The 24,653-nt window shown below is 40.3% G+C and overlaps 1 protein-coding gene across 4 annotated transcripts in view; it reads left to right on the plus strand.

Moving 5' to 3' along the window:
• The window catches only part of MYRIP (myosin VIIA and Rab interacting protein), a 217,899-nt gene that overhangs the window by 11,055 nt on the left and 182,191 nt on the right, over window positions 1–24,653 (plus strand). For all 4 annotated transcript variants that reach the window (XM_065935249.1, XM_065935248.1, XM_065935251.1 and 1 more), the window contains exon 2: window positions 18,355–18,498. In XM_065935249.1, the coding sequence (XP_065791321.1) occupies window positions 18,389–18,498 (110 nt within the window). In that variant the 5' untranslated portion in view covers window positions 18,355–18,388. The remainder of the gene's footprint in view (window positions 1–18,354; window positions 18,499–24,653) is intronic.

A 24,653-nucleotide genomic window follows, 5' to 3' on the forward strand; every position in this document is an offset into this window, starting at 1 on the left:
TTCAGATTCTCTTTCCTACTCCACATCACATTTCCCTCGTCTCCATATTCAAAAGTTGTACACTCTATTTCTATTTACTTGTATTTATTATTTGGTAATTTTAGCATATATATTTACCTTCACAAAATACAAACTGAATCAGTCATTCTGTCCTCCTGAGCAATTCAAGGACTTTATACTTAAAACTCTGATCACGCTGCACAATTTATATGTTAACATTGTCTGGTGTTTTAGTCAGACTTTTTAAAAACTCCATCTATTTATTTTTTCCACATAGTAAGCAACTTGTTGTCAATATGATTCCACGTGTCTTCCAGTTTTCATTGGTTCTTTTTAAGAATTTATCTAGTGATATGATTACTGTTATTTTGCAGTAATCTATCTTTTCATTATGGGTGATTTGAGTTCCTTTTCTGTGGTACTCGTTCTGAGTTCCATGCTTCTTTTTAATTATCTCCCTCAGGATTTTCTGGACTTCATTCATGTGAGAATTGATGTCTAATTCATGTTCTGGAAAATTCTCAGTCATTATTTCTTTGAATATTGCTTTTCCTCATTCTCTACTCCTGGAACTCTAATTAGATATGCGGAATCTTTCTCCTACATCATCTGTGTCTTTTAATCTCTGTTCCATGTTTTTCTTCCTTTCTCAGTGCTGCATTTGAGTTACTATTTCAGCCCTGTCCACCAGCTCACCTCTCTTCTCTGTTCTGAGGAATAGACATAATTTTAACATAAAGTGGTGCCCCCATTGAACCTACATAAATAAGACTTCTCAGTGGTGGGTCTGTTGGCATTTGTGCCAATTTTGCCATTCACGTGGCCTAACTATTTTGTTGTTATTCTACAACTAGATGCCTGAAAATGTGTCTCAGGGGCCTTAGTATTACTAACCTTAAATGTAGTCATTTTATTTCTGGGAATCTAGCTGAAGGGGGAAAAATCCTTAATGTGGAAAACACTTTATGCACAAAGATGTTTATTGTAGTTTTCTATGAAGTAGTCCAGAATTGAAATTAACCGAGAGGTACACCACTAGGAACAGGTTAACAGGTATATCCACTTGATACAATATAATGGAGCCATTAGGAGCAAGACTTGAAAGTGATCTTGTTACCATGAAAAAAAAAAATACTGGAGATAAGAGAGTTGAGCAGAAATGTATGCATAGCATACTTCTCTGTATGTGAAGTAGCTCAGTCCTGTCCGACTCTTTGCGACCCCGTGGACTGTAGCCTACCAGGCTCCTCCCTCCATGGGATTCTCCAGGCAAGAATAGTGGAGTGGGTTGCCATTTCCTTCTCCAGGGGATTGTATAATAAGGTATAAATGACAACAGTCCTTACAAAGAGCGGGGGAAATGAGACTTAAATGAACCAATGGGCTAAAACTAGTTGTACTTGCTTGATGATGTCAGGTGATTAGTTTTCTTCCATGATATTATCATATCTTTCAAATGTCCATAAATGGGAATTTGAGGTACTGAAAACTACACAAAAACTCTATAGGAAAAAGAATAAGGTGGGCAGACAGCAGTTAGAGGTTCTTGTTGATGAGTGTCTGACTGGGATTATTCACCTTCAATAAGTGTTTTGCAGAATTGAGGGTCGAGAAGCAAGAGACGGTAAAGAGATGGCTCAGGAAAAGGGCCCTGGCCAGACCAGGTTGAAGGAGTACATGTTGTTGGAGATCTCATGTCCCATCCCTGGCTGTGGAAATTCAGAGTAGGGCTATGTGCTTTATTTCTGGTTTCTCCTTTGGCCTTTCTCTGGGTCCATATAGGCACCAAGCAATGTTTGCTGACTTTAGAATCAGTGGGCAGACACTACAGCAAATTCCACTGGCCACATTATAGAATATTTCCACTATACTTTTAGTGTTACCTTTGGATTTTTGAGAAAAAAATGAAGACAGTTTGGCTGGGAGGGTTTGGAGAGAAGGAAACCCTCTTATACTGTTGGTGGGAATGTAAATTGGTGTCTCCACTATGAAGAAGAGCATGGAGGTTTCTCAAAAAACTCAAGTTGGTATATGATCCAGCAATCCCACTCCTGGCCAAATATCCGGACAGAACTATAACTCAGAAAGATACATGCACCTCTATGTTTATATCAGCATGGTTTACAATGACCAAGACATAGAAACAACTTAAATGTCCATCAATAGATGAATGGATAAAGGTGTGGTATATGTGTATGTGTGTATATATATGTGTGGTGAAATATTACTTGGCCATGAAAAAGAATGAAATAATGCCATTTGCAGCAACATGGATGCACCTAGAGATGATCATACTAAGAAAAGTCAGAAAGACAAATACCATATTACTTATATGAGGAATCTAAAATATGACACAAATAAATTTATCTATGAAACAGACTCATAGACATGGAGAATAGATTTGTGGTTGCCAAGGGAGATAAGGGGTGGAGGAGGGAAGGACTGGGAATTTGTGACTAGCAAATGCAAACTGTGATGTATAGAATGGATAAACAAGGTCCTACTACATATACAGGGAAATATATTCACTACCCTGTGGCAAACCATAATGGAAAAGAATATGAAAAAGAAGATATGTATAACCGAGTCACTTTGCTATACAACAGAAATTAATATAACATTGTAAATCAACTATACTGCAATAAAATTTTTAAAAATGAAGACAATTTGTTTTCCATTTCTATTCAGTTTGAATTAAATACCCATGGGCATTACTACTCAATGCTAAACTACCTTCCCTGACTTCTGTAAATCTTTTCAAATGCTGAACCACTTTATTTAAAATAAACCGGTAGCTTTTTGGTTATCTTCTGCTTTAGAGTTCTGTAATCTTGTCTGTAGATTTCTAAAACACACCTTTAATTATCTTTGAAGTATCTAACTTTAATTAAAAAGAAGTATATGCCTCTGAACCTCCTGCGGATGGGAAGACATATTATTGAAGTATAGCAGGGTTGGTGAAATTTGCAGTGGAGCAGGTTAATGTTAAAGATCATTAAACAATTTCCCTCCTGCCATGGTGTTGAATTGTAGATTTCCTTTTTTTTTTTTTTTGCCCAGAGCAACTTTGCTCTCCTCTTTTTTAATCTATCCAATAGGACATTATCTAGGATCAAATCTCTTTTTAATGTTATTGCTTATATATCTTTGACTATAACCACAGTTTGAAAGGCCTACCAGCTGAACACAATATTTCATTGTAAGTGTTTCTATTTGAAACTATTTTCATTTTGAAAAATGTACACTGCAGTCCAGTTCAAACATTTATTTCAACTTTCACTATATTGAGGCTTCAAAAAAGAAGAAAGAAACCTATTTATTCCACTTGGGCCTTGGGTCACTGCAGACACCACGGCATCCAAAAAGATCAGATCAGAGAGGTATTTTGAAGATCCTCTAGTTCAGAGGTAGAAAACTGGTGGATCAAAAGTCATCAGGAGATCTTCCCTCGAGCTCACCAGGTGATGTGGTACATCAGTGAGATGTGTGAATTCCATGGATGTAAGTCCATGGCCAAACTTCATTTGCTGTAAATGAGTTTCTTGGTCAATAACAACATGCTGGGGAGGAGCTGTGACCCCCAAGTATTCTGTAAGTGATGGGTAAAGGTTCAGGCAGAGATGGGAAATGCATACGTATGTATTCCAGGAAGGACTCTACCCGCTCCATGACGGAAGGTCTAGTGTAGTCACTGTCACCAGGCCGTTGACTGGATTCCTCCCCTCCACATCCGAGAAGGTCAGCACTGGTCTTTGCTGTCAGGAAGATGTGTCCCCAACATCGATGACAGGCAGATTAGGCCTGCAAAGAGGAAGTCTGTGAAACTGTACCCATGGTAGCCACGTTGTTGGACCCTCCTGCCATGTTCATTGTGTGCAAGGACTCACTGAACAAACACTGGGGAATAACCTTCTCACCTGATGGCTGAGAACTTCTGCAGAGATATTCAAATGACATCACACTCAGGTCCTCAGGAAGGTCTGCACACACCTCTTCCTCAGACCTCCTTGTCCCTGATCTCCCAATTCTGTTCTCTCCTATCTGCCGTTCTGTTGATTACTGTCCAGGAATTGATGTGAGGTCCATTCTTCCAGACATCTCGTGGTCCAGACAATGTGGAGGATCGATACACGGCTTGAAATCCTGCCCACCAGCAGGATGACCCTCACTGCTATCTCTCAGAGCCACCCAGAGTGGGGCTGTAATGCTAAGCTGACCACTGCTGGCTGGTGTCAGTGATGCTTTATAGAATCATCCACGAATCCAGACTGAGGCTTTTCCTCTTACATTAATTGATCATCAAGAACTTCCCATGAGGATGTAGGTGTGGACTAAGGGGGCGGCAACAAAGCAACAGACACAGGAGATGGGGAAAAGTCTGAGTTACCCACTCATGCAACTTAAACCTTCTGGAACTGACTGGGTCTGATTTCTCCCACTTGACAGTGGGTCCATACTATTCATGCAGAGCCTAACAAGAGGCTCAAAGCTAGCTTCTCCTGGGCACATGGTCACTTGATGTCCTGTAGTTAGGCATGCAATACCAGAGCCGGGTAGCCAGCAGGAGCTAATTCTCCTGTGGAGGAGGGTGGCGCTCTGCTCTGACACCCTTGAAAGCCTTTGTGGTGCTCCTCCTAGAGCTTCCCTGAGGCACTGGATGGCATCTCTGTTTGCTGTAGGCGCTTTGATGCCATTGGGTCTGTTGGGTCCTGCATAAACCAAGAGACAGCCTCTGGCAGTACTGCCTGGCCTTGTGGCAGAGCCGTCTCTTGCTCTGGGCCCCTCTTAAAACTGGATGATGACAGTTTACTTAGTAAATGGCTGAGAGCAGCATACACATATGTTTCCACGTGTCATCTTCAAAATCCAAATTCTTTAAGATGCTATCTCCATTTCTTTGTCTTCCTTTCACATATTGAGGCCATTGTTCATTATGTATAGACTATTTCTCTGAGTTTCAAAGTCCTTTATTGAGTTTTTGACACTTAGGCATTTTGGATAATCTTAATCTGGCACAAAACAGCTGGCACTTACTAGCACCACTTGTGGCAGGACCTGGTGAGATTTGGCAAAGGTTCTTTTTGATAGGCTTCTCTCAAATCCATCTGAATGTTGAGTTTTAAGTCAACTAAGATCATGGCGTCTGGTCCCATCGCTTCATGGCAAATAGATGGGAAAAAGTGGATACAGTGGCAGATTTTATTTTCTTGGGCTCCAAAATCACTGTGGATGGTGAATGCAGCCACAAAATTAAAAGACGCTTGCTCCTTGGAAGAAAAGCTATGACAAACCTAGACAGTATATTTATAAGCGGCGACATTACTTTGCCAACAAAGGTCCTGATAGTCAAAGCTATGGTTTTTTCCAATAGTCATGTATGGATGTAAGAGTTGGACTATAAAAAAGGCTGAACGCCAAAGAAGTGATGCTTTTAAATTGTGCTGGAGAAGACTCTTTGGACTGTAAGGAGATCAAACCAGTCAGTCCTAAAGGAAATCAACCCTAAATATTCATTGGAAAGATTGCTGCTGAAGCTCCAATACTTTGGCCTCCTGATAGAAAGAGGTAAAGACCCTGATGCTGGGAAAGATTAAGGGCAGGAGAAGGGGGCGACAGAGGATGAGATGGTTAGATAGCATGACCGACTCAATGGACGTGAGTTTCAGCAAATTCCGGGAGACAGTGAAAGACAGGGAAGCATGGTGTGCTGCAGTTCATGGGATCACAAAGAGTCAGACATGACTTAACAACTGAACAACAACAGATCAACCAACAAACCAAGGCCATCCACTCATGAGTAACCACTGAGCACGCCACTTGTGACAAAGGACAGAGAAGACCGGTCTCCTTTTAGATAGTTATAGTCCAGATCCCCGATGAACCCCCATGGTGGGGCCCAGCCTAGAAAGGCTGTGTGTACTGGTCTTTATTGCCAAGAGCAGTAAAGCCTGGCCCTCCTGCCAGATGCCATCTTGGGAAGGAGGGAGCGGGAAGGAGCTGCCCACTGGGCAGAACTTTGACCTGCCTGAATATTTTCCAAGAGGAAAAAGTTCAACCTGGGAGTAAATAGGCAGCTTTGAGTCATCATCTCTGTTTTCTTCTCAACTTTGAGCTCCCACCTAGACCACTACAGTGGCTGCAGCTGCCTGCCTCCGTGCCTGTCTGTGTCCACCCCAGCTTCCCATCGCTACCTAAGTGAGCCTGCTGCTGCTGCTAAGTCACTCAGTCGTGTCCGACTCCGTGTGACCCTGTGGACTGCAGCCCACCAGGCTCCTCTGTCCATGGGATTCTCCATGCAAAAGTACTAGAGCGGGTTGCCATGCCTTCCTTCCAGGTGATCTTCCTGGTTCAGGGATCCAACTGGGTCTCCTGCATTGCAGCCAGATTCTTTACTGCTGAGCCCAAATGTTGGATCTCAGCTTGCTCACTTGTTTAGGACTCTGCAGTGACTCCCAGGACCCTCAGGAGAAGTTGGTCCTTTTTAACATGGCTTCACAGATGCCCTCTGCAACCCTGCAGCAGACATGCTGAACCAATGCATGTGTGTTGCCAAGGGAAGTCTCTGCCTGTCCTCCTCCATCAGCCTGGATACCGACCAACCCTTGCCCGTCCTGGCCCCGACCCAGGCAAGACCAACACCAGGAAGTCGCTCCATCTCTGGCTCCTGCCTTCTCTCTTTTCCCCAATCCAGGGGCAGTGGCTCCCGGCTCCTTCCTGAGGTAGCCCTCATCTCTTTGTACCTAATTGTCCTTTATCTCTAGTTGTCCCAGCCTCTACTCAATGAAGGTGTACACAGTGCTCAACCCAGGTCCTGGGACTAAGTTCCAATGTTGCCCTCGGAGGTTTGCAAACTACAGACCCAGGCTCTGCAGCTGTTATTTGCTCTCACTGTAATTGTGCTGTTTAGATATACATTGATACTTCTAAGTAAGTACCTGGTAAGAGTTTGCTCTCTTTAGAAGGTAAATATTCTCCTTTTCTCACCTACTATTATTTTGTCTTAATCCCTTTGTTTTGAGAATAGTACATTTTAGCCTACTGTATGATCACAAATTTGGAATTGATGAAGTCTGAATTAGTGAAGCTTTAATGTCCATTTTTTCATAGTCTTATGTGGTCAAGTTTGAAATGCAGCCAGTTGCCAACTCCTATCTTGACACACTTTTATTACAGTCAGACGAAATCTACCAGATTTTATATAACAGAGGAAGCAGAGAGCATCATTATCTAGTTGAAACTGAAGAGGAAATTCTTAGTGGGCTGAAGAGCTGTATATTTTTATCGAGTGTTCATTAGCTGTCCTCTGTGCAGGGGATCAACGTGAAAACACCCAAAGGATGGGAAGCAGACAGAGGGAAAAGTCCAAAAGGCAAGAGAGGCATCACAGGGCTGCCACTGTGACCAAAGGCTCAGGAAACAAAAGGAGGGGATTGTAGGCACTGCTCTAACTCAAGATGGCAGAGCAACGCACTGAGCTCTTCTACAGACCTGTTAGTTTGGTCATTGCAGATGAGGACAGAAAAATGCAATCAAGGTATATAAACCAGGTCATTTTGTTTGCCAATAACATGTAAAGTGTATATGAAACTCTACATTCACCAGAGTTTCCAGAAAAACAGAACCAATAGGATATGTGTGTCTATATGTGTGTGTGTGTGTACATAGGTATCAAATAAAAATATTTATTATAAGAATTGGATCACATGATTATATAGGCTCACAAATCCAAAGAAAGGGAGCTGGAGACCCAGGAGAGGCAGTGATTTAGTTTCGGTCTGAGCTCGAAGCCTGAGAACCAGTGGTGTAATTTCAGTGTGCGGGCAACAGTGAAGTCCCCCATGAACTCCGTGGAGCATTCCTGGGGCTACGGGGAAGCACACAGTAAGAATCTGACAGCTGGGCAGCCTTCAGTTTAGATCAGGTTTTCTCAACCTTGGCATTACCGACATTTTGGAATAGATAATTCTTTGTTGCCAAGAGCTGTCCTGTGCATCGCTGGGTGTTTAGTAGCAACACCTGGCCGCTACCCAGTAGATGCCAGTAGCGTACTCCCACTAGCAACAACTAAAAATCTACCCAGACCTTGCTAATTATCTCCTGGGAGGCAATATAGGGTACTCAGTTGAGAACCGCTGATTTAGACTTCCATTTTATATCCCCTACACCCTTCTCTCCTGCTGACTCCATCCACTCTGTGCTCAGCGGATGGGTGGGTATGTGCGTGTCCATCTAACACCATCTGAAACATCTCCCCATACCTGCTGCTAGCAGAGGCTATCGAAGTAGCTCCCCCACTTTTATCATACTTACTTCTGAAGAAGTTTCCATCAAGATCCAATAGGTAGAAAACACCATCAAATCTCAAATGGAGGGGGATAGTGAGATCTCCCAACCTCCCACTAATTTTCAACTTCTAGAACTGCTCTCATTTGCCAGAAATAAAATTATAGTGTCAATTCTGTCTGATGGGGAAGGAAGTTTTGCCTAAAATAGCATGAACTTGGAGCCTCCATGAGGTATCGGGAGGGTCAATGGTTCAGATGGAGCTTGTTGGGCTTATAGGAGCTGGTGCCTGGCAGTCTCAGAGTGATGGCATTCAGGCTACAGGGAGTCATGGGTTCCTTCTTACACTACTGGTGGGAAAGTAAACTGGTAAAGCCACTACGGAGAACAGTATGCAGGTTCCTTAGAAAACTAAACACAGAACTACCACATGATCCGGCAATCCCATTCCTGGGAATATATCCAGAGAAAACCGTAATTTGAAAAGATACGTGTTGATTTGTCAAAAACCACTACAATATTGTAAAGTAATTAGCCTCCAACTAATAAAAAGAAAAAAAAAAGAAAAGACATGTGTTGATTTGTGTATATTGATCTTGTATCTTTCAAGTTTGCTGATCTCAGTTTTTTGGTTTTAATTGGTTTTGTGTATGTGTATTCCATTGAATTTTCTATATGGGACTATGTTTTCTCTAAATAGATATGGTCCCAATTTACTTCCTAATTTAGATGCTTTTTAGTCCTTTTTCTTGTCTAATTGACCTGGCTAGAACCTCTAGTACTATACTGAAGAGAAGTGGTAAGAGTGACAATCTTGTATTCATGACATTTGAGGGGAAAGCATCTATTCATTCACATTAAGTATGATGTTGGCTGTGAGTTTTTTGTAGGCAGCCTTAATCCAAGAAAGTTCCCTTCTATGAAGCAACTGGCAAGGGATTAATCTCCAAAATATACTGACAGCTCATGCAGTTCATTAAAAAAAAAAAAACAATCCAATCAAAAAAATGGGTGGAAGATCTACATAGACATTTCTCCAAAGACATGCAGATGGCTACAAAGCACAGGGAAGGATGCTCAACATCACTAATTATTAGAGAAATGCACATCAAAACTACAATGTATTACCTCACACCAGTCAGAACAGCCATCGTCTAAAAATCTATGAACAATCAACACTGAAGAGGATGCAGAGAAAAGGGAACCCTCCTATACAGTTGGTGGGAATATAAGCTGGTGCAGACACTATGAAGGACATACGGAGGTTCCCTAGAAAACTAAATACAGAACTGCCAGATGACCCAGCAATCCCCTTCCTAGGCATATATCTAGAGAAAACCATAATTCAAAAAGATACATGTGCCCCAGCGGTCACTGCGGCATTGTTTCCAATAGCCAGGACATAGAAGCAACCTAAATGTCTGTCGATGGAGGAGTGAATAGAGAAGATGTGGTACATATATGCAATGGAATATTACTCACCTATAAAGAAGAATGAAATAACGCCATTTGCAGCAACATGCATGAACCTAGAGACTGTCATACTGAGTGAAGTAAGTCAGACAGGGAGAGCCAAATAACATATGATGTAGGTTATATGTGGAATCTAGAATAATGGTGCAAATGAGCTTATTTACAGAACAGAAATAGAGTCACAGATAGAGAAAACATACATATGGTTACCAAGGGGGGAAGGGGATGGAGGAATAAATTGGGAGATTGGGATTTACATATACACACTGCTGTACATAAAAGAGATAATTAATAAGAACATGTCATGTATCACAGGGAACTCTACTCAGCGCTCTATAATGACCTATATAGGAAAAGAATCTAAAGAAGAATGGATACAGGTATAACTGATTCACCTTGCTCTATAGTAGAAGCTAGCACAACACTGTAACTCATCTATTTTCCAATAAAATTTAATTTAAAAAAGAAAGCTCCCTTCTATTACTATATCAGAAAGTGTTTTGGATATTATCACTCTTCTGTATTTATTAAGAAGATTATGGGATCTTTGCCCTTTATATTCTATTAACATGCTACGTTACACTGATTGATTTTCACATGTTCAACCAAACTTGCATTCGTGCCATAAATCCTTCTTTGTTATGGTGTACCTAATCCTTTTTTGTATGTTGCTGGATTTGGTTTGCTAACATGTTGTTGAGGATTTTTTCATCTGTATTCATAAGGGATTTGGGGTTACAGGTTTATTTTATTGTGATATCCTTGTTTGCTTTTCATATCAGGATAATACTGGTTTCTTAAAATGGATTAAGAAGTATTTCCTCCTACTCTACTTTTGGGGGAAGGGTTGGTGTTAATCTTTCTTTTTTTAATGTTTGATTTTCTTTGTGGTAGCTTTTATCATTAATTCAATATCTTTACTAGTTATAGATCTATATATAATTTCTATTTCTTCTTGAGTCAGTTTTGGTGAACTGTCTAGGATTTTTTTTTTTTTTCATTTCATCTAGGTTATCTAATTTTCTGGCATACAACTGTTCACAGTATTCCTTTATAACCCTTCTTATTTTTGTAAGGTCAGTATTGATGGCCCTCTTTCATTCTTGGTTTTAGTAATTTGAATCTTATGTTTTTTTTCTTGATCAGTCTTGCCAAAGATTTGTCAATTTTGTTGATCTTTTCAAAGAACTGACTGGATTTTATTTTCTCTGTATTGTTTTTCTATTCTGTTGGTTTCCTCTCTTTATTATTGACTTCCTTCTGCTTACTTCGGTTCAGTTTGCTTTTTTTTTTTTTTAAATCTTTTAAGGTAGAAGATGAGGTTATAGATTTGTCCTTGTTCCTTTTTAACATAGGCGTTAATATCTATAAATTTACCTTTAAGCACTACTTTAGCTGCATTCCATAAGTTTTGGTATGTGTGTTTTCATTTTTATTTATCTCAAGATATTTTCTTATTTCTCTTGACCCTTTGACTATTTATAATACATTAATTTCTGTATACATGTGAATATACCAAATGTCTTTGTTATTAATTTCTAATTTCCTTCCATTGTAATTAGAGATATATTTTATATTATTCAATTCCTTTAAATGTATTAAGATTTATTTTATAGCCTAATGTATGGTCTATCTGCAGAATATTCCATGTGTACTTTAGAGTGCATGTTCTGCTGTCATGTAGTGTGTTCTGTAGATGTCTGTAAAAGCTACGTAAATTATAATATGGGTTAATTTTCTATATCCTTGCTGATGTTTTGCTAATTGCTCTATTACTGGAGGTTGATATAGAAATCTCTATTATTGCTGAATTGTCCATTTCTTTTTTTAATTCTGTCAGTCTTTGCTGAATAGACTTCCTTTAGTGTTTCTTGTAAAGCAGGTCAGCTGATGGAAAATCTCTGCGTTTTCGCTTATCTGAAATGTCTTGTCTTAATTTATCCTTAATTTTTGAAGGATACTTTTCTGGATATAGAATTCTTGGATAATAATCCTTTTCTTTCAGTTCTTTGAATATATCATCTCTCTGCCTTTTGACCTCAATGATTTCTCATAAGAAGTCAGCAGTTGATCTTACTAAAGATCCTTTGTGTGTGATGAATCATTTTTCTCTTGTTACCATCAAGATTCTGTATTTTATTTGACTTCTGATTGTTTGACTATGATGTGTCTAGATGTGCAACTATGATGTGTCTAGATGTGCATTCTTTGACTCTTTCCTCCGTGGTTCTTGTTGGAGTTTCCCAGGTGGCTCAGTGGTAAAGAATCCGCCTGCAGGGCAGGAGACACTGGTTTGTCCCCTGGGTGGTAAAGACCCCCTGGAGAAGGAAACGGCAACCTACTCCAGTATTCTTGCCTGAGAAATCCTACAGACAGGAGCCTGGCAGGCTATAGTTCATGGGGACATGACTTAAGAACTAAACAACAATGAAGAGTTTGTGGAGCTTCTTGAATGAGAAGACTAACAACACTTTTCATCGAATTTGGAAAGTTATCCACCATAATTTATTCGCTATTTTTCTATTCCTTTTTCTTCCTCCTGTTAATCTCATTCCCAGGAGAGAGATGTAACACCCCTGGTCCAATCAACTATGCCTTGTTGGCATGACCATGTCTTCTCTGGGCCTTTGCTGTGTAAAGAATGAGTCTTGGAGAGGGGGCTATTCGTGGCAGGGACGACACCCTTGAAGGTGAAAGAATGAAAGTGAGTTCTACAGCCCAAGCGCCACTTACTCCAAAGAAGCTGCAACGCAAGTACATCTCAGACCACTTGTGCTTTTTTCTTTCTTTCCTTCCCAGGCCAAGTTCTTTTTTTCTTTTTTAACCACCTGATAACAAGAGTCTTAAATGGGACAGCCCTAACATTTTGATTCCTTTGTAGAAGTAAGAAATTTCTCTTCAGCTCTAATCAAGATCTAGTGATGGTCAAAGAGGGAAGCCCCAGCAGTATTTATTTGCCCTTTATTGTCTTTAGGACTTTGGATATTCCAAGTTAATCTCTTTACCTCTCTCTGTGTATCAGGCGCATCACACACACACACACAGTGGATTTGTAAAGGTTCCATTAATGCATTTGTCCTTTATGCATCTGCTCTAGGTTCCTTTCTAGAATGTCACTTGTGTAAACCCTGACCCTTCATGAAGAACTTCCCATTGTGTGTATTTCATATTCTTGGAATGTCTGGTTTTTTTTTTTCATTTGCAAGGTTTGTGCTACTAGTTTCCTATAGAATCATCTATATCCTCCCTCTAGTTCTATTCAAGAACAGTATAGACAATTCTACCTTTATTTTGGTTTTCTATGTTAAAGTTGTATCCATCTGCTTTCCTTTTTAAGTCATCAACTTCTTCTAAAGCTCATGTAACTCTATAGCTTCCTATGATAATTGCATTTTAAAAACCTTAGCTAAATCAACTCAGTAATTATATTACAGTAGCTACCGTAGCTTGTCATCATGGGATGGACTTAATGGCAATAGTTCTCAAATAATCATTTCTTTGGATGTGAAGAGGCAGTTGTTACTAAAGAAACAGATATCTGCAGACACATGCATTTGACAAATACAGAGTTAAACGCAGACTGGCTATTTAGTGACAGACTTCTTAGAGGCTCTGATAAGCTTATATGCACTGTGCATCCCCAAGACGGCAATACAGTGTGAGGCATTCCTCTCTAGTTTATTTCATCTCTGAGCTCTCCTTTCTCAGAACACTCAGAACAGGAACAGTGACCCAAGAAACACTTGTTAGGGAAGTGGTGGTGTAATTAAATCTTGAAGTTTATTAATTTTCTCATTACTAAATTTTAAAATGTATTCTCTCTGCTACCTTCTTATTTGAGTATAAACCAGAGAAATCCAGAAGTGGGAGCACCAAGTCTGAAAGTCAGAGCATCTGAACCAGTTTTGTGTCTGGGAAATTATTTCCCTCTGGGCTTACACTCTCCCATCTGTAAATGAAAAAGTCAAACCTGTGTGACCTCTGACTCATGGACATTGAGGTTTTTCTAGCCCTACTGATGTCCTTTCTCCTATGATGCAGGAAATCTAATTGTGTTTACTGTAAAAAAGGGAAGACACTTTTACTATTTCCCCCAAAGGATTTCTCATTATTCTCTGTCTTATCCATTTACAGCTGCTTTGTTTATTTCTCTACAGAAACCATTTATGCCTCTTGAGTCCTGATCACTTAGATTTGATACGATCAAATTTGCCACTTCTGTCTTGTCCAAACTGGGCATCTTAGAATCTCACTTTGAATTCTCAGAACCCAAAAACCAGCGAAGTGAAGGGGGCAGACATATCACCTTCCGGGAGACTCCAAAGTGCTGTTATCACCTTTAATGAGGTGTTTTAAAGGGAGAAGTCAGTCTGCGTTTTCCCTGTGCGCTCTGATGTGTTTCTTCCTGCTCATCAGGAGACTAGAAGATGGCAGCTACGAAGCCTCCCCTCTTGAGCAGCCCAGGGGTGGGGTCTTATTCCTGATTCACTTCCTCAGACCAGCAGGTGCTCCAGGCTCTCTTCCCACCCATAAGTGATTACACCCAGCCAGATCTCTCTCCTTCACAGGAGAGATCTCTTCCTCCTTTTTGTTCTGTATTGTTTTATCACATTCATTCTTAAAAATAAATATATGTATTTTTGGTTTTCTGTGCTTTTGAACTTTATATAAAAATGAGTCATACAGTTTGCATGCTGTACATGCATATACATGTGGCTTGTCTGTCTCAACAGCATGTTTTTTTAGAGATTCATGCATGTGGAATATACCTTTAGGATGTTCTTTTTCACTGCAGTGGAGTATTCCACTGGCATGAAACAAGCATACACTATTTGTTTATCCTTCTTCCTGTTTATGATTAAGATGGCTTACAGGTTTTACTTATTTATATTTTTTGCTCTTTTGAATGTTACTGTTACTAATGTTCTTCTCTTAGGATGAGCTATGTGAAATAGGAGTTTTTATAGGTCTCCATTTATTTCATATGATTCAACCCAATTCCCGTCTGTTGGTGCATATTTGCAAGATGATGTCTGAGAAATAAACCTACAGAAATGCTGAGGCACATGCATCTTCAATTTTGAAAATGAGGCCCGCTTGTGTTACAAAGAGACTGTACCAGTTTGTACTCACTATATCAAAATTGTCCCACCTCCTGGTAACACTGGATAAAGACAGTTTTGGTGTATATTAAATATGGTTTCAACTGCAATTCTATAACTACCAGTGAAATTAGCATCTTTGGATATGTATATTTGCCATGTCTGGTTCTTCTTCTGTATAAAAATGTGGAAGTGACTTCAGAACTGGGTAAGGATAGAGCGTGGAAGAGTTTTGAGCTGTATGTTAGAATGTTAGTATGTATAGGTTTCACTTAGGAGACTGTTAGTAGAAATATGAATGTTAAAGGTGATTATAGTGAGGACTTGGGAAGAAAAGAGGAGAGATGGAGAGAGAGCTTCTCTTATATTAGAGAACACACATATCATCATGAACAAAAAGTTGATAGAAATATGAATGTTAGAGGTGTCTGCTGAGGTTTCAGAAAGTAATGAGAAATATGTAATTGGAAACTGAAGGAAAGGCATTCTTGGTTATAAAGTGGCAGAGAATTTGGTCTAATTGTGTTCCAGTGTTTTATGTAAAGTAGAATTTGTCAGTGACTATGGAGTTGGATAGTTACCTGAGAATTCTAAAATAAGTATTAAAGACTGGCTTATGCTTGCTGCTATAATGAGACATGAGAGGAGAGAGGTAAAGAAGACAGAATTGTTCCACAAAAGGATCCAGAACTTGCAGATTTGGAAAATTCTCAGTCTACTCATACTGCAAAAATGAGAAAGTCTGTGTATAGAGAGCAATCAGGGTGTGACTGGACAACCGTTTGCTTATGAGATTAGACTGTGGCTCACAGATCCAGCCAACCGTTGCAGCAGAAACTGGAAACAGGGACGCTGTTACCCAGGACAGATCAGTAGACGATCCTCCTGTCTGATGACTTGGCCCCCTGAGAACTGCATGGGAAGCTGACAAAGTTTTGGAGAATTTACATCGACAGAGACACTGCCAGCTTAAACTAAATAGAGACAGGATAACTGACGGAAGGCTGCTGGACTTCTGAGAGGCTACATGATGGGCCAGCAGAGCTGTTTGGCTACCAACAGGCATTATCCGTCAGGAAAAGGGAAGAATGATCCTGAAGACAAAACAGATGTCTGCAGGGGTGGCACTGTCACATGGCCTGGGGAGGGTACTGTCCCTCCTCAGCTCCTGAGAGTGGGCCCCGCTGCTGTGGCTACACCCGGGGCCACGGGGCTGAGACCGCCACTCTGCTGGACTGGCGGGATAGGGCACGGAGCCAGAGAGAGTTATCCTTGAGCCTTAGACAAATGAAACGAGGAGACTCGTAGATACAGGGAACAAGCTGGTGGTTGCTGAAGGAGAGGGGGTGGAGGGAGCAGATGAAATCGGCGAAGGGAGTTATGAGGTGCAAACCTCCAATTATAAAATAGAGAAGTCACAGGAATGTAAAGTACACATAGGGATAAAAATATTGAAAATAAACAAATAATAGATTATGCATGAAAAAAACTACACATGGGGAATATAGTCAATAATATTGTAACAACTTTGGATGGTAACCGGACTTGTTGCGGTGATTATTTCATAATGTATAAAAATATCGAATCACTGTGTGGTACAGCTGAAACTAACATAGTATAGTATGTCAAGTATAACTTAATAAAAAAAACCTAATGGAATTTGCCCTGCTTTCAGACTTGCTTGAGACCTAAGCCTTCTTTCTCCTTTCCAACCTCTCCCTGCTAGAATGCAATATCTCTCCAGTGCCCGCCCCACTACACTACTCTGATAGCAGACAACTTGTTTGCTTCCACAGGTTCACAAGGGGGAAGGATTTTTGCCTCGGGATGAATCACCTATACCTAAGGTAGATTATAATGAGATGAGATTTTGGACTTCGAGTTGATGCTGGAATAGGTTAAGACTTTTGTGGCTGTTGGGATGAAGGGATTGAAATGTATATGTGAGAAGGATATGCTATCTGGGGGTGGGGGGGTGCAAAGGGTGAAGAGTTACAGGCTGAGACAAATTCATATGTTGGAATCCTAACCTGAGCACCTCAGATTTTTACTGTATTTGGAGATAGAATATTTAAAGTGGCAGTTAAATTAAAATGATGGTATTAGAGTGGACCCTAATCCAATGCAATTGGTAATCCTTATAAGAAGGAAAAATTAAGACATAGGTGTGCACAGGGGGAACTCCATGGGAAGATACAGGCAGATGACCATCTGTAAATCATGGAGATGGACTGCCCGAGAAGTCAACTCTGCCAACATCCTGATCTCAGACTTCTAGCCTTCAAGACTGGGAGAAAATACATTTTTGTTGTCTAAGCCACCTCATCTGTGATGCTCTGTTACTAGCCAGCCGTTACACCTACGTGCATGCCAATACCACTCCGTCTTGACTAATGTAGCTTTATAATAAAGACATTCAGTATTGAGCAGAGGTGGTAAGAGTGGTCATTCTTGCCTTTTTCCTGATCTTACGGGGAAATAGTCTTTCATCACTGAATTTGATGCTAATTGTAGGTTTTTGTTGTTTTTATTTTTAATGCCTTTTATATGATGGAGGAAATATTCTCTAGTCTTAGTTTTCAGAGGGTTTCTGTCATGAATGGGCACTGAAGTTTGTTAAATGCTTCTTCTGCATCTCTTGAAATGATCGGATGATGTTTCCCTTTTATTCTACTTATGTAGTGGGTTACTCTGATTTTTGAATGCTGAACCACCTTACATTGCTTAGATAAAACTCACTTGGTTATGGCATGTAATCATGCTTTTGAAATCTTGCTGCATTGGTTCCACAGATATTTTTGTGGAGAATGTTTGAATTTATGTTTGTGATGCCCTTCAATTCTGGGCACTTTTCTGGAATTATTTAATTTTACCACTGGGTGCAACCATTCACTAAAATTTTTTTTTTAATGTAGTTTCCCATAATTTTTAGGTATGCACCTCTGGGGAGGTGTTTCTTTGAAATATACTTTCTGGTGCTAAGAAAATGTCTAAAAGTATTATTATTATTATTTTTTTTTGCAGAAGAGAGTTTATCAATTTCTGGTTTGTATTTCAGTCATGTGATAAAAGCTTCAGGAGATGTATAGGATATTTTTTTAAGTATGATTTTTTTATCTTGCAATTATGTGTAATATTTACAATTTGAGACTTCAAATCACAGAACTTGAGAAGTTTGTGATATCGTTTTTTGGCGTTTTACAGAAATTTACAGCAGATCTCATGTACACCTCATTTTATTGAAAAGAATAATCTATCATTTTTTTTCTAATTTAAGAACAGGGATAAATAACAGTGTTGATGATCAGTTACCTTTTCTTTTTCTCTGCAGCCTTGCTGAAGTTGTCTCTAAATATTTGCTGAGTATGAGAGCAGAGCAGGAAACCACCTTATATAAACACTGTGTTTAATTCTATTTAATAACAACATTGTTGATTTTATCCGTGGAGAACTTTTCTCTTGCCTTCAATTTGTGGTCTCTCCTTTGATTTCTCAGGTCTTGTCCCACCGTCTGTGTTTGGTGTTAAATCATGGGGAGGAAGCTGGACCTGTCTGGTCTGACCGACGATGAAACGGAGCATGTCCTCCAGGTGGTCCAGCGAGACTTCAATCTCCGAAAAAAAGAGGAGGAGCGTCTCAGGTGAGATGCTCCTATTTTGCACCTGGGTACATTGAACCACGTGTGGACAAGTGAAACAGGCTTCCTGATGGTCCTTGCTGTCAGCCCTGTGTCCAAAGTGTTTATGTCACGTAAACACATGTAAGAAGAATGTCCTTCCCTCTGTAGTCAGGCGGACTAGCCTCACTGCTGGGCATCACGATGTCAGCTCAGAAATGTGACTCTTCTCACTGGCAGTCAACATTGTTTGGCTGCTCACCTGGTACATTGTTAGCTGTAGAATGGATGGAGTTTGTGATGACAGTCGCTGCTCTGAGCTTGCTCCTGGCTTTTATTTTCTTGTCCAGGTACTCTTGAAGAATAACCCAAGTGTTATATAAATGGGAGAATTAGACTCGTAGCTGTATACTCTTCTGTTAGAGCTCTTGGCTACTATGGCAAAGAAAGAGAGCTCTGAAGACCTGGGTCAAGGAGAGTGATCACCAGGCTGGGCTGAGAATACCTGGCTCAAGCTTGCCCCCTCATTTTATAGAAGGGAAAACTGAGACCCAGAGAGGAGGGCTTGTGACTCCTCTGCAGGTGATATTTTCTCATGGGATGTTCTTGGAAGTACTGTTGCTGCCTAAATTTGAAAGAAGAAAGAGTGATGGAAATGTGGTCAGTCCTGGGGTTTGTGTGTTAGAACCTGATGGCAAGTCCTCATGAGCTCCTGTTCTCCATAAGCCTGTTTTTATGTTTGAATTTTTTTTAATGTTTCTTTTTTTTTTTTTTTTAGTGTGGACCATTTTGTTTTAAAGTCTTTATTGAATTTGTTACAATATTGTTTCTGTTTTGGGTTTCTTTCTTTCTTTTTTTTTTTTTTTTTTTGGCTGCAAGGTATGTGGGATCTTAGTTCCCCAACCAGGGATCAAACTTGGATGCCCTGCATTAGAAGGTGAAATCTTAAATATTGGCCTGCCAGGGAGATGCCCACAAACCTGTTATCCCTCGGGATTTCCCAGGTTTGTCATGGTACTGTCTCCTTCCTTGGCCATTGAGCTCAAAACCTATCTTTATAATTCCTCCCTGACTTGGTTCTCACACAGGCTAGCGCCAGACCTTGTTATTTCTGCCTCCTAGCATCTCTCCAAGTCATTGCACAGTAACTTTCTCTATGATCCTCTCTACTTCTCCAGAGTGGTACCCCATTTCAGTTTGAACCATGCCCTTTCCCACTCTGCTTAAAATTAACATGGGTTGTTTTCTTTTGCCCTTGGAGTTTCTCAGTCTTTCTGTTTCTGTAGAAGAGTAACCCCCATTTCTTGTAAGCACCCTCGTGTAATTAACTTTATTTCTACCATGTTTTTCCCCATATTGTATATATTCAATACATGCTTTTTAGATGGAAGACAAGAAATATATTAAATAGTTAGTTGATTTAAAAATCATGTGCCACAGAAACAGACATATGAATCAATGGAACAGAATAGAGAGCCAAGAAATAAACCCACAGGCTTCTGGTTAATTAATATTTGACAAAGGAAGCAAGAATATACAATGGGGAAAAGAAAGTCTCTTCAGCAAGTAGTGTTGGGAAAGTTGGGTAGCCACATGTAAACTGAAATTAGAACATACCCTCACACTATACACAAAATAAACTCAAAATGACTTAAAGACTTAAATATAAGATATGGTATCATAATAATTCCTAGAAGAGCTCAGAGGCAAAACATTCTCTGATGTAAATCATACCAATGCTTTCTTAGGTCAGTCTCCCAAGGTAATAGAAATAAAGACAAAAATAAACAAATGGGACCTAGTCAAACTTACAAGCTTTTCCACAGCAAAGGAAACTATAAACAAAATGAAGACAACCCACAGAATAGGAGAAAATATTTGCAGGTGGTGTGACTGACAGGTGTATATTTCCAAAATATACAAATAACTCATACAACTCAACAACAAAAAGACAAACAACTCAATTGAAAAATGAGCAGAAGGCATTAATAGACATTTCTCAAAAGAAATAATATAAATGGCTAATAGGCACTTGAAAAGATACTCAACATTGCTTATTATTAGAGAAACGCAAATCAAAACTACAGTGTGTATCACCTCACACTGGTCAGAATGACCATCATTAGAAAGTCTACAGATAACAAATGCTGGAGAGGATGTGGCAGAAAGGGAACTCTCTTCCACTGCTGGGGAATATAAGTTGTTCCAGCCACTGTGGAAAGGGGTATTCTCATAAAACTGAGAATAGAATTACTATATGTCCAGCAATCCCACTCCTGGAATATATCCAGACAAAACTCAATCCAAAATGATACAAACACCCCTGTGTTCCTAGCAATACTATTCAAAATAGCTAATATATGCAAACAAGTGAAATGTCTATTGACGGATGAATGGATAAACACAATGTGGTACATATATATAATGTAATATAAAAAAATGAAATAATGCCATTTGCAGCAACGTGGATGCAACTAGAAATTACCATACTAAGTGAAGGAAGTCAGAAAGACAAATACCATATGATATAACTTATATGTGGAATCTAAAATATGAGACAAATGAACCTATCTACAAAACAGAAACAGACTCTCAAACTTACAGAACAGACTTGTGATTGCCCGGGGGAGGGCGGTTGGGCGGGATGGTGTGGGATGGAAGGTTGGGGTGAGCAGGTGTAAACTCTTGTATATGGAATGGATAAACAAGGCCCTACTGTATAGCACAGAGAATTATATGCAATATACTATGATAAACCATGATGGAAAAGAATACTTCAAAAGGAAGATGTGTGTGTGTGTATAACTGAGTCACTTTGCTATGCAGCAGAAATTAACGCAACATTGTAAATCAACCATACTTAAAAAATCCCACGTGCCAGGCACTGTTCTAGCTGTTGGGTACATAACAGTGAGCCAAACAAGCCTTCACCCCATGGAGTTTATATTTCAGAGCTATACTACCCATACTATAGCCATCGACCACATATGGCTTTGTGCACTTATAATGGGGTGAGTCTGAATGGACGTGCACTGTAACATACACACCAGATCTCCAAATTTTAGTACCAAAAAATGTAAGCTATCTCTTTAATAATTTTGATGTTGACTACATTTTGAAACACCAATTTTTGGATACATGAGGTTAAAGAATAAACATTAAAATTAATCTTCCCTGCTTATGCTTACTTCTTTTTTAGTTTGGGTACTAGAAATTTTTAAATTAAACATGTCTCACGTTATGTTTCAATTGTCTAGTGCTGCCCTAGAGGGAGGACAGTATGTATTAGGTGATGAGAGCCACGAAAAAGAATGAAGTGGGGAAATGGGGTAGAGGCTGGCCTGGGATGAGCAGGGGGCTCCCTAGCGCATGGGCGGCTCAGGGAAGGCCTCTGTGGTCTTGAAGGAGGTGAGGGAGGGAGCTGTGCTGCTCTCTGGGGTGACCTCAAGCAGGGCGGAGGCAACAACAGATGTCAGCTTCTGATTCAGGAATGCGCCTTTATGTTTCCAGAGAAGCTGGGAGGGAGGGAGCCGGCGAGAGTGCAGTGGTAGAACAAAGTCCAAGCACTATCCTAAGTTCGAACCAGGCGTAGTAAATCCAGACCCAAAACCACAGCAGTGGGCAAACCTTTCCTTGCCTCTCTGCATTGCCTGGATTTAGGAGACATGGAAGAGTCTTGGAAGCTATGTTACAGAAGGCGTTTCTGAATTCTTTAATTTTTGCAGCAATGAGCATAAGATTCGGAATAGAATATTTTTATTATTATAAGATCTCAAATTGAATTGTGTTTCTTTTCTCCTGGACAGCTGTTCTTTATTTACCTAGTTTCTCTGGGTAGGTTTTTGTAAGGGTAGGTCTCAGATGTAGAGGTTACACAGTGTTTCTAATGATCTGTTCTTCAGTATTGACATAAAGTGTGGTAAATATATAGGTGGTGAAAGCGTGAATTAAATGCCCTCAGAGCACATGATGGTAAGACAGAGCAGGCAGGGGCTGAAGCGTTCAACACAGTTAGGTCACTGAAATAATTCATGGAAAGCTAACTAGAAGAAAGGAAGCAGTCTGGGTGCACTGCAGTTTTCATTATTTCTTTATTATTATTCCTCATTATTTCACTACTATTGATTCCTCATAGAAGTTCCCATAAGGAGGATCCCCATGTACATGAAGGCACCAAGGCACAGACAGGTTACAGAGCTTTCTCAGAATCACACAGTTAATTGGGATAGAGCCAGGGTTCTGTTCCCCACATGCTCTGAATTCTATAGATTGGATCAAGCCTTTTCAAAACCGTTCTTTGGTGCAAGTAGAAGAGTCCTATCTCCCACTCTCCACCACACCCTCTAATGAGCAGAATCACACCACAATTCGGTATATCAGCTCCTGCGTATATACATAGTCATAGGTCTTCCTATATAAAGTGACTCTGTGGGTCCCGTATCATTGAGACTATATGCTGAATCACTGGGGATGCGGTGTATCGAACATTTAATCCCATTAAAGACGATATGTATAGTAGGACAAGTTAGGGGGAAGACAGAGGACTGGGCAGGCCTGGGAACTGTGGGCATGCAGCAGCAGATAGAGGACAGGGTACTTATGTACAACTTCAATACAGTGTTGATTTCCAGGACACACCACAGTATTAAAGCTATGGATGGAGCACTTCAGAGAACAAAAGACATACTGACCCTGCTCCTTCCTCCAGGTGCTTGGGGGTCTAGATGAATCAGGTAAATGTGTAGAAAATACACACTATACTTGATTCATTTTATTCCTTGTCTTTCATCAGATGATTTCATGCAAATAGGAAAAAAACAAAATGGTAAAGAACACTTTAAGGTGAAAGGCACCAGCCCTCTGCTCCATGTTTAATCAGTTTTGTCCTTAATCCTGTAGTCCGCTTAGCCTTACCTCTGTAAATTTAAAATATGTGGGTATGTTGCTATTTCTTGATGCATCAACATTAGGTAGTCTTTAGTTTCTCTGCTCTGAATAGTGGGGACTTTGCTTACTTACTTAGAGTACTTTCCCTTTGGTTTCTTGCTTGTTATTTTCTGTGGTTTGGTTTTCTGTTGGTCATCTTTCAAATAGCACACAGAAACCTCTCGGTCTCGTTCCATGCGTGTTCACCCTTCTTCCTTGGTCTAGCAGCGCGAGTATCCATATGATGTTCCTACCTCTCTGCACCACCCCTTCCACTTTCTTCATCTCACATCTGTCCACGCGGTACCTTTATTCTTATGTATTCAAGGTTGAGGCCATCTGGGTGCTGTTCTGCAAACATAAATTTGAGCCTTTCTTGTTTTATTCAGAGGTTGACACTACTGTTGAAAATCAATAGTCATTATGATTGAAAATGGTGTTTGCTGCTTCCTCTTTCAGAACTTCGCTGAAATCTGTAGGTGGCTGATTGGTCTCCTCCTTTTCTGTTTACTCTTATGAATCAATTACGTTTGTATTTCCTTGCTGTCATTTTAAATAAGTCTTGGGAAGGCGGAAAGGCCACCAAGTATTAAGTCTGCCATCTGGAACTCACTGGCCACAGCAACTTCCTTGCTGGTCAGGGCCACAGAGGAGCCTGGGGAGGTGCAGACACCAAGGGCAGTCCCCGTGTGCAGCGTGGACCCAGAGCATGCCTGGGGTCACACAGCGTGGACCTTATAGGGCCTCTACCGCTGTTTACCTCATCGTTAGTTGGAGGGAGCCTGACCTCCAAAACACTGGATGGGGGGTAGTTTCTGATGACCAGCAGGGGGCTTTGTGCTGGAAAGAAAGAAACTTTTGGTGGGAAAAGTCACTGAGGCCTTGGGGTTTATTTGTTACAGCAGTGTAGTCTAGTTTGACTTTGACTAATACAGTTTCTGGGAGCTGAAAGGGACCTTGACTTTATGCCCCCACCCTTGACTTTATAGTCGTAGAAGGATTTGTGGGGTGAACACACTGTTAGTGGGTGGAGCCTGGCCTGGCCCCTCGGCTCCTGGTCTTCTGCCATCTCATATAGTGTAAGACACCTGTGGAAATATCTCCTGACTTACAGTAGGAGCATAATTTATATTCTGTGATTTTATATTGTCAGGCACGTTTACAAAGTGGCTTTAAAAATAAGTGTTAATTGCATGGCACTCTGGTGTTCAGACTGAGATGTTTATGAGATAGCCACAGCGTTTAAAATTTCT

The sequence above is a fragment of the Muntiacus reevesi genome, chromosome 4 (genome assembly GCF_963930625.1).
Source record: "Muntiacus reevesi chromosome 4, mMunRee1.1, whole genome shotgun sequence".
Taxonomy (NCBI): Eukaryota; Metazoa; Chordata; class Mammalia; order Artiodactyla; family Cervidae; genus Muntiacus; species Muntiacus reevesi.